General features: G+C 44.3%; 1 protein-coding gene across 1 annotated transcript; it reads right to left on the reverse strand.

The window, feature by feature from the left end:
- Positions 1-6623: 6623 nt before the first annotated feature.
- On the reverse strand, positions 6624-10441 carry dmrt2b (doublesex and mab-3 related transcription factor 2b). The gene is made up of 3 exons (XM_068589915.1): positions 9874-10441; positions 9051-9153; positions 6624-7902 (listed from the first exon to the last, which is right to left on the reverse strand). Exons 1-3 carry the CDS (start codon positions 10246-10248, stop codon positions 7046-7048), a joined length of 1335 nt encoding a protein of 444 aa, XP_068446016.1. The 5' UTR covers positions 10249-10441; the 3' UTR covers positions 6624-7045.
- Between the last annotated feature and the right edge of the window lie 664 nt (positions 10442-11105).

An 11105-nucleotide genomic window follows, 5' to 3' on the forward strand; every position in this document is an offset into this window, starting at 1 on the left:
ATTGTAGCTCAGTTAGCAGTTCCATTTCAGCACTGAAACACTTGGGAAACAAGTAAAAGTGTCAGGAAATGTTCCCGTCTTCAGGACTTAATCTTTCATCCACTCAACTTTCTGCTCGTGCGTTGCATTTGAGGAGTCGAAAATGTTTTACATGAATGTTTCCCCCCACCGCCCCGAGAGATCTTCCAGAATAAAATGAGCTATATTTGGCTCGGAGGGGAACGATTTAGACAGGATTGGGATCCGTCGAGGTCGTCTGTCAAAAGCAGGACACGTGTCCGGGTTCGTGGAAGTGTTTCATTTTAAAACAGAAAACTTCTCGTGAGTAGAGAGGGAGTCGAGCAGGAAGACAGACACAGCGACAGGCTTTGCCTCATCACCCATCTATTGCACCGCCAGTCACAACACCAACCTGAAATAGACGCTTTGTACCCCATAAATGGCTTTGACATATGCTCTGCTGGAACCCGAGATGTATAATGACATCTTTTTACTGACACTATTTATATTGTAAATGCTATTACACTAAATTGTACAACAGCCATTTCATCCCTCTGTGTTTTTAATCTCTTAGTTTTGGCCGAGGGGTTTGTCTGTGAGCTTGAACTTGACTAGTAAAATACTATAAAACATGCTGCTGATCTTGGCAGATTGGATCACAGTTATCGTGAGCTACAGGGTTCCTGCTATCACGCCATCTCAACTTGCCCACACGTTTTCCTTGAATGCTCGCGACTCCCTCCCAGCACTCGGCCTATACCAGCTGTTATTCTAAAAGGTCCGTGAGCCAGACATCAAAACATGGTTTTATATGTCATCTAACTCCACTATCCTCTCTTGGTTAGGCCTCAGAGATAATCAATCACTTGAAAGAAGGTGCCAATATGTTAGCATACGGGGGGTGTACAGATCAGAACATGAATAACATCAATGTGGATCAGATTGCGAGAATGCGGTCAAGGGAATTGTTTGAGTTTGGGTTCCAGTATTTTCTATAGAATAAAATCCACACCAAGCTGGGTAAATACTGCTTTAATGGCCGGGCAGCTGTTTTTGCAATTATGTTATTACTGCCACCCTTGGTCTATAAAGTTCCTGAACTTGCCCAACATTTGCTGGTTTAAACTTATAAAGGTGAGCGCGCTATGTCCGGGATACAGAGCTGTAAAGGTCACGCATTCACTGCAGCGAGGGTATGGGAATGATGGGTACTGATGAGAGAGAGAGAGAGAGAGAGAGAGAGAGAGAGAGAGAGAGAGAGAGAGAGAGAGAGAGAGAGAGAGAGAGAGAGAGACATACTGTTTTTTGACATACTGTTTGACATACTGCTATGGCACAATAAGGGTTTCTTACCTGAAAGATACAGCTGTCCCTTTTTTTTTTTTAAAGTAATACAGCTAGAAAATATGTAATTCATTTAACAGGATGCCAAGGTTGCTATGAAGTGTTGTGTCACATCTTCTTTTCTGGAGAGAGAGACATCTAGCGAGAGAGGAAGTACGGTCGTGCGGTCTGCTCTTGGTCTCTAATATTGCAGAGGTAGTTCTTCGGAGGCCAAGCAGCGCCATGTGACGGTAACTGGATCGCCACACAGCTGCAGCCGCGGGCAGCATCGGTAGTCCCCAAGGCTGCTGGAATAGCGACATGCGAGCACACAAATACTGTACACGCACGCGCCAGCGTGCGGAAAAACCTGAATAGTAACAGGATGGGGATAAGTGGGGAGGTGCGGGAGAGAACTCTACCCTGCCTGTTTCAAAGATGTTTTTAAAGCTGGGAAATTTCTAGTCCAACTGCGGCAGGCCGGGTTACACACAGGGCCGTCTTTTTAAAGGCGAGCGCTGGTGTGTTTGTTCTTCTGTTAAATGGAGGGTGGCGGTGGTTGGACTGGAAACCAACTACAGTCAATTAGGAACGTCTGTTAGAGGGCAGACCAGACACTTGTTCTCTATTAAAGCCTTTATATTTTTCCCTTAGTGCTGATAGACACAGCTGTGAACGCATGGAACGAGCCAGACAAAATTGCTACTTACAAAGAGATGAAACTTCAGACTGATTTGTTTGGTACGGAGCAAACAGGCCCAAGAAAATATAGATGAATTACCACGTTTGTTTAACAGAGACGTAATTCAATAAGAAGAATAACATCCTCATTTCATTGCCCCTGACATATGTAGATTTACAATCAAGTGAGCGAGCCCTCTCATGGATGTAGTAATTGTGACGTGATCAAAGAAGGAAGTCAGGTGACATAATACTATAATACAGATGTTGTTTATGGATTAGATTCATACCGGACATTATTTGTTTTTGCTGCAGCAGCTCATTTTACTCCGGACAGTTTATCGGGACTTTTATATTTGACTTTCATTATGTAACAGATGCGACTTTAAATGTAGCAAGACAAGTACATACGTCAGATATAGAAATTATTCTCAAAAAAAGTACTCAAAAACAACTTTATTGCAGTTTACAATAAGTGTAATTAGTTACTTACAACCCTGCTTGTTAGTTTAATCTGTACAAGATGGATGTTATTACATTAAGGCTGGAAGCTCAGCTAAAGTAATCGACTGCATCTGTAGCTTTGTATATACCGTGCAGACATGAGAGTGGTGTTAATCTTCTCATCTAATTCTTGGCAAGAAATGTCAATATCCTCCCTTAACTATGATAAAGTTCCACAAGCTTAAACAAACCTAATCAATGTCACTCTATTGTACAGGATATGAGGCAGAAATGCAATGATTATCCAGGGAAGTGTTTATCGTATTGTATGTATTGTGCTTTTGTTTTATCTGTTGTTTTAGTGAAACCATCATCCTTGACTTTACAGCACAGCCTGGCCTGCACAGACGGGTTTAAGGTTGTCTGGGGATGTGATCTATTTGTGTCTGTCCATATGAGTCATTACAGCTGAGAGTTTAAACACCGCGGACACTTATCACACTTATCTTCACGATGTATTCCAGACTTTAAAGACAGACACAGATTAGTTTACTGAAGGTCAAACATCTCTCAGATATCACTGTCAAATTCAGTTCAAACTTGATGGACGATTCTTGCCGCTGGTGTTTAAATAAATGAAGCCCGGGGGTCAGGGGAAGGTACATTTTTAACTGACTTTATATATGTGCCCAAGTTCTGCCTGAGAGACAATGTTTACTTTCATATACGTATCCTCTCTTTTATTTTGATAGGTCGATGTGTCACATCAAAATGAGTGCATCGAATGAATGCATGCATCCACAAATCAAAGCAAAAGTCTCAAACACACACACAGCTGTAGTGTAACATTACACCAGTGGCTACCAAACACCATGAGCATACAGGGCTGTTGCAGGGCAGGGTGGGACGGGAGAAGCCAAGGTGCGTGGTAAGTTGGCAGAAAGATCAAACTCCCTCCTCTGAACCCTCATACTCAACGTCGCACTTTGTTGAAATAAACAGAAGGAAGGAATACTGCCTGGAGTGTATTGAAAATGTTCATCAGCACACCGAAGTTAGCAGCTGTATAAATATAATATCCTAACAAATTAAGCTGTGCAGGAAATACAGATATTTGCTCTTTGGGAAAGTAAATCTCAAGTTGTCTTGGCTGAGTGGAAAAAGTTAATTAATGTTGCCCGTAGAGTTTCTTACAACACTGAAACGACTCACAGTGAACAATTTATATAAACATATCGAAAATATAAACAATAAATATTTCACTGCCAATTATATGAATAATGTATTTATATGAATTTGATTTTAATACTAAAAATCAAGTTTTGTATTTATTGTGTAATGAGTTGTGGAGTAACTACAAAAGTAAAAAATAAATCCAGCACCTCAACAGTTCTTAGTATATCTTACATAAAGTTACTCTGAAAGACACAACACGTGTAATTTTCCACCCATTACATATATTTTAAAAACGAACTTCCGTCTTCACAGGAAACTACTTAAGTGTAGGAAAATATCTTGCTAACGGTGAATTAGCAAACTCATTAGCTCATCTTGGTCACGAAAGAAAAAATAAGTTATTCAAAAGATAGATTTGGTTTTGACTCCTGTTTCAAAATTGTCTGCAAACAATAACTCTTTTGTGGGGAAGTTTTTACTTCAACAGAGGAGGTTAACGACAAGTGAATGTAGCTAATGGGATAACGTTAGCTTCCTCCATTTTGGAAGTCTGGCTATTTGTCTCCTCAAAGGTCAACGCTGTCTAGACCAATTGCTGTGAATAGTGATTACATACACAGCAATCACCAGTATAATATATCAATATTGTCTTGTGCTTGCCCTAATGTAACTAAAATCATATCAATAAAACAAATGCAGCTGGTTTATGAGACAGGACTTCTATGGCAACTTGTCTTTTGTTCAGACGCAGCCATTTTGAGCGGACCAACTAGATAATCATTAAAAAAAAAAGGTGTTCTACCAATTCAAATCTAGTGTGTCAGTTACAGACTCCTCATCAAACTGGAGAGTTCTTCGCATTATCCCAACACCCCGTAATAACGCTATTAAGTTCAGACAGCAGCCCTCTCAGAAGTGCCGACTGGAATAACCTTGCCACACCAAGACATATGCTTTAGTCCACTATCATTTCTACCTGAAATTAGGCGAGCAGGCAGTGTGATCAAAGGCTTTCCACTGAACCCTGATACTAAATGTTGCTGAAGATCTGTCCAAGGGGAAAGTAAAGACTGACACGAAGATCATACCAAACAACTACAGAGGTCTGGCTGCCTCACTCAGGTCTTAAAAGGAGGCCGGAGGCCCGGGAAAAAAAACGCACTTGCATGAGAATTTACCTTCCCTGCACGTCTACCTTTGCACACAACTTGTGTCAACACCACAAGGTGGTAAAGGACATGAAGGCAATGGGAAAACAAAGATCATTTTGATAGTAGGGTGATGGCTTCATGCTCGGTCAGAACAGGCTCCAGTGCTTGGTTATCGGTGGAGAGGCAAGAACCTTCTAGATTAAATGACAGGGTGAACAAAAAGAGTTTTAAGTGACATGGGCGAGCTCTTTGTCGCGTCTCCCCCTCCCGTCGGCTCTCTTCAGATCTTTTCTTCACTTTTTCCCATCTTTCCAGTCCTTGCTGTAGTTGATGGAGTCTGTGTGAGGAAAATATGAAGATCACAGTCACAGGAAAAAAAAAAGGCCAAAGCAAAGCTTTTCTACCCTGAACCTCAGCGAGTGAAATCAATCCTGCTGAAATGGAAATGAGGCACAACGGGAGCATGAGGAGTGGGAGCGCCATGGTGGGCGACAAAAGGCAGAGGGTTCGGGAGGGAGGAGACGGGTTTGTGCTGTTACACCTCCAAAAACATGTCTCAACCTGTTGAAACTGCTTTGTCAGCATACTGGCCTGAGTCAAGTAACCCCCCACTCTCATGTCCTCTTTCTCCGTCCGTCCTTTCATTGAGCTACAAAGGAAAATGTTGGCGATTACGGATCGATTCAAACCTTTCAAAACAGCGCAGGACAATAACGCTAATCTTTCTGTCCCTGGAACAGTCCGACCAAGAACAGTGGAACGTGAGTGGCATTTTAGAGCGGCGGCGGGATCTATTAAGCCACCGCACATCTCATCTAAGAACGATCCAGAATGAAACATGGGGGGGAACTGGATAGATGAGCTTCTCCACGTTCCCTTTGCCGGGGGTGAAATTGGTTCATTTCATGTGTGTTATTCGTCACAGAATTCATTAAATCCCTCTGTGACTGACGCACATCTTTTCATCATCGTAGGGGAAATGGCAATTTGCGAGGAAGACGTTTTAATATTGTTAAATCACTGCAGACGGTAAACAATAATAAAAATAAATTAACAGTGGAACATTTTCTGTGCTTTCAGACTCACGGCATTATTTTCTTTTGTGCCAATGTGTCTGTCTCTCTGTGGAAATGCAGAGAGACAGGCATTCTGATATGCTGCTGCAGATATGAGCAAACAAAGACACGGAGCAGCGCTATCGCCTCTGTGTTGACGCCACGAGGTCCAGAGTTGTCAAAAGAATCTGACCTCCATCTCCGTGAGATTACATTGCAGGAAAAGTGGAAAATGGATACAGATCAAATGTGTGCTCAGACAAACTCGGTTGGCGTCGGGCTCGGCATACGATAAAGAACAATGTCGCCCAGGCAACGCAGGCACCTTCATATTCCACCCTTTGGGGAATATTTTCCATCTTTGCTGCTTTTGTCGGATGGTGATATGAACCTGTGTGTCGTATGAGGATTTCATTTAAAGTTGTACCATTGAAATGTTAACTGTAAAGATTACCAATAAGTAATGAATCCATATTTCTCACTTGCTTTTTTTTTTTTTTTTGCCGTCAGCCCTTCCTGTGCTTTTACAGATGCTTTTTGGGAATCTACACGGGAAACCACCTGCTTTACCTCATGATTCTCCCTTTAGTGCTGGTTTTTTTTTAATGAGCGAAGAGGGATTTCTAAGCACCTGGTTTGTTTTGACACGCAGCGCTCGAGAGCAGCGCACAGATCAGCCAACCACAGCTACACTTTGATTTAAAGATCAATGCAGGAAAGTAAGAAATGGGCACGAGTTCAAACACTTCACTTGTTTTTTTATCAACTTTGTATTATGGATGTACTGTATATTTCTTCTTGCATGGAAGGAGAACATAATATGATTGATGTGAGAGGGGTCAAAGCTGAACGGTTGGGTATATTTTTACCACACTGCTGACAGAGTATAAAAAAACCTCTACAATATTTAAAGCATATTTTTGTACAAAATATGCTCAATGTAGGCATACAAAATCTAGTAATCACGTACATAAATGTTTCAATATTATATCATATTTGAAATAGAACTAAACACATGTTTATAAAAAGTAAGAGAACAAAAAATATTCAAAGTTCTGGAAACTGTGCATAAATATTTGACTGAACGTCAAGCAGGCCATGTAAATAAAAGTGTATCAAAGCCTCTTTACACAACTAGCAATGTTTTGTCTGTATTCGCTCAAGAGTGATTCTTAGTCTCCGCACAAACAAAGTTCGCTGCTTTCCATTTGCCCGTCAGGCCCTCAGCAGAGCCTCCACAGAGAAAGGTAATGGCTTCACAGCGGGGCTCCTGGCTGAGCTGCCGTGAGGGCCCTTGACCGAGTCGACGCGAGGACCTGCCTGATCGGCAGAAGTGTCAGCGCACCGGCTCTTAGCAGTCAGAGGTCTGGGATCAAAAGTCCGACTGGGAGCTGCAGTGACGTCCGGCCCGCCCACGATACCCCGATCCGATCCAAAAATAGAGCGTGCGACTGTCGAAGAGCCATTACAGTCGATTATTTCTGTTGCCTTTGAGGCGGGTTTGACGTGGTCGAGACCTGACAAGCTGCTGCCATGATGTCTGAGTATCGGTCCTAATGGAAGAGGCGTCAGCTCCGGCCTGACTTTCTTCTCACGGCCCTGGCAGCTACTCAGACCCTCCTCGTCCCTCCGGCTTCGCTCTTCGCTCTGGCATAAGAAGTCGGCGTGGTCACCTTCGGCGGACGACCTGCTCTTCAGGTGGAAGAACTGGTAGAACTGGAAGTCACACTCATACAGAGGCTTGTATTTATACACGGGCACATAAGTGGACGCCACCGCGGCGGTGGGTTCCTTGTCGAGGAAACAGCAGTGGATGCTCGGAGAGACGGGCAGGGGCGCAGGGTGCAGCAAGGGCACGAGGCCAGAGGAGGGGAAGGAAAGGTTGCCGTGCAGCTCCCTCTGTCTCAGCTCCCGCTCCAGCATCACGTTCTCCAGCTCCTTGTCCGCGAAGGCTCGCCTCTTCCTCATCCGGCTGCTGATGGGGGGACAAGTGAAGTGCGTTTGGTCGCTCGGCGTCTGCTTCGGCCAGCACGAGGCGTCCTCCTCCATGAGCGGCGCCGCTGGTTTGAGCCCTGCACAGAGAGCAAAGCAGACACACACACACACACACACACACACACACACTGCTAGTTTCTGTGTTCATTTATTGAATGGATTTGTGATTCATGTGTTTTATTCCAACCAATGAATTGCCATGTTTATGTTTGAGCACTTTGTTCTTTATTATTTTAATTATGCACTTGGTTAGCGGTGTCATTTTTGTTTTACTGAGAGCACCGAGAGGCTGAGAGGGCGATAAAGAAGATAAAAGCCTCCAGCAGGATTTGACTGCAAGTCAGCAGGTATTAATGTACACTGTGTATTACTGTAATGGCTTGTTGTTGGGAAATAGTGATGGCATGTGATCAGGTGGCTTAGATAAATTAAGTGTGTGTAATGCAGGGTAATGACATCCAAGAAGAAGAACCGGTAGTTTGGAGCCCAATTAGGGCTTGAAAATGCAGTCGCATTAAGAGCATTGTGTACAAAATGTGTGTTAAGGAGCATGCACTTGTGTGAAGGTATCGGTGTCTACTTGAGGAGACTGAAATCAGTTTGTTCATTGTTGGGACTAATGTCTGTCGAAGGACAAGAAGCTGGAATCCACAAAGCAAAACATTTATCTTGGGTTCAGACTTGGTAGGACAACAGGTTGTGGTTGGAAACGGACGGGTTGCGGCTCATGTTGAGGTGAACTTCAGGGAATCAATGTCCTAACAAATCATTAAAAAATGAGCTGGATTGTGGAGGGTTTTTGTAAGAGAATTGCTCTGCACATCACAATCTTTGTTGGCCAAGTATGTGTGTACATGTCAAAGGAACTTGTTTACATCATCTCGACTGATCTTAGAAATAGTGGCTATAGAGCCATGGACAACAAAGCGGGACAAGTAAAGGTTAAGAATCAATCTCACCTGATCAAATGAACTAATATATTCTGTGATATCAGCAAGCAGTGACTCCCTTCCACCAATAACAGATGACAAACAAGTCTGATCAAGTTGTGATGTTAGCCTTAATTCTATCAAACGTAACACATTCAAACAAAAGAAGCTGAATGCTGTTCTTGACTTTAAGGCTTTTGTCTAATTTGCTGGAGAGAGAAAAAAACTGCTTCATACGACAGCCTTGGAGAGAGGAAGTCATTTAATGAGAGAGGACATGTTAATTAAAACGTTACCCTGCAGGATGCTCTTAGCCAGTCTGCTCGGCTCGGCTGCTCTCGCACAACGCTGATACGCAGTCCTCCGCGATGGACCGGCACACCTGGCCCCCCTCTTACCCTGCAGGAACATGGGAACAGGAATTAGACACTTGGACATAATCATACTGTACTGAGAGCGTGCCCGAAAGGTAGTTCACGTGAATTAATACATTATAGAGGCAAGTAGATCTCTTTGTGGTTGTAACATTTAAGAATGGGAGTTATTTACCATTTACTATGTACACCAGAAGATGCAGCTATAAAGATAAATGCAAGTCATGTTATGGTAAGTTGGGGTTGCTTCACTTTTTTTTCTGTTCGGCCGCCCTTAAGCTCCAAGTTTAAACTTTTCAAAGGGCCGCACAGTTCTTGTTAAAGATAGTTAAATCTCAACGAGAATTTCTAATTCAATGACAATTGACAGCTCACTCTGTCTTACAGAAAGGAACTAACCCAATTGAAATGTTCCAAATCTCACAAAAATATTATTCTATTGTAGAATTTTCTGTCGAAATATCGAACCTCTTTTATGTCAAATATGTATCTGCGATTTCTCCTCGGAAAATGACATCCAGCCAAAGAACAGTATGCAGTGGTAAATAACAATTGCTATATTTTCTGACCTTTGGTCTCGAGTCAGTCCACCCTCAATCGCGTTTTAAACTCACGCGCATGGGCTCATTTCGACATCACTGTCTGCCTGTTAATGTGCGGTTCGCCGCCTCACAGTGGATAATCATGTACCGGAGGTCACGGTTTTAGCCATCTGTTTGTCCTCCGCCACTTCTCCATCACTGACCTGCCCTTGTGCCCTCCTCACCTCCGCAGCCTGCTGCCTCCTCAGAGCGACCTGCGCGGCCATGACGCGCTGCCGCTCCACCACCAGCAGGCAGCAGGCGCAGCGACAGTCCCTCCAGCGGCAGAAGCGTTTGTGGCCCTTCAGACACGACACGACGCCGTGGTTTCGACAGCGGGCGCATTTGGGGCTCCGGGTCATCTTGCGCGGCTTCGGCTGATGGCGCTCGGGATCCGGGGCCACTTTATCCTGGCCCGCGTCCCCGCGGCAGCCACGCTGCCCGACGCGACCGTCAGGACTCGTCACGTCTTCCGATTTTAGTACGTCAAGTTCCGCTGTGGTCTCCGGCTGCAGGCCTCCGTCCGGCTGAGAGGACATCTATGACTTATAACTGCGGAATCCCACTTTGAATCCGTGGTGGGGCTAAGGCTGAGCGGACTGTTATCCAAACGGATGCAAGGACCAATACGGGATGACTTTGCTGAATCAGAAAGGTATTATTAGTATTAGAAATACATGAATTGTCTGGCAAAGTGTCAGAAGAGCTGATGAATCACAATGAATGCTGTTGTTTTACGCATAGAACAACCGGCTTGGACGACAACATGTGTTCAAAATTGAAATGAATCAGCTTCCATCAGTCGTATGAGTAAAACGACGCGTTCAGAGAGTGATCCGGGGCTTCAGGGAGGCTGTGCGTCGCGCTCCAGCCTGCTGCTGCGCACATGACAGGGGTTCCAGGGTGGAAACTTTGCAGCCTGCCGCCAGCCGTTTGAAATGTTAAGCCTCTTCTCAGCTGCTCCCTCTGACGCTGTTTCCAAGAACCAGCGGATAGTAGACCGGGCCACAATGCCGAGCTCCTGGCGCGGGACCGGGAGCAAAGATTTGAGGGGAACAAGTTTGAAGCAAAAGCAACTCCCTCTCCCTATAAGCCACCGTGCATCCTATACCTGGCCTGCCCTGCCCACCTGCGAGGTTAGCGCTCATATTTCAAGAGATTTGGGATCTTGCCCGACCCACATCTCCAAGTCATTATACTTATTATTATTGTAATATTATAGTAATAATATGTACAGAGAGAGAGAGAGTAAGAGAGAGAGAGAACATGTGTCCGCAAGGGCGAATGTATATATGTGAGCGCGCTGTGTTTTACAGGACTGATACAATATGAACTAATTACGCACGCGCCTTGGGGAGAATAGCCTTGTGGGCGAATGAGAGACAGACAGACAGAG

Source organism: Clinocottus analis, unplaced genomic scaffold (genome assembly GCF_023055335.1).
Source record: "Clinocottus analis isolate CAN_PGR_092001 unplaced genomic scaffold, fCliAna1.0.p SCAF_23, whole genome shotgun sequence".
NCBI lineage: Eukaryota > Metazoa > Chordata > Actinopteri > Perciformes > Cottidae > Clinocottus > Clinocottus analis.

Excerpts from the sequence above, each read along its gene's own strand:
- dmrt2b (XM_068589915.1), bottom strand. The coding sequence starts at position 10,248 with ATGTCCTCTCAGCCGGACGGAGGCCTGCAGCCGGAGACCACAGCGGAA. Across the intron at positions 9,154-9,873 it reads TGAGGAGGGCACAAGGGCAG|GGTAAGAGGGGGGCCAGGTG; the intron begins GTCAGTGATGGA and ends ATGTTCCTGCAG. Across the intron at positions 7,903-9,050 it reads GGCTAAGAGCATCCTGCAGG|GGCTCAAACCAGCGGCGCCG; the intron begins GTAACGTTTTAA and ends CTCTCTGTGCAG.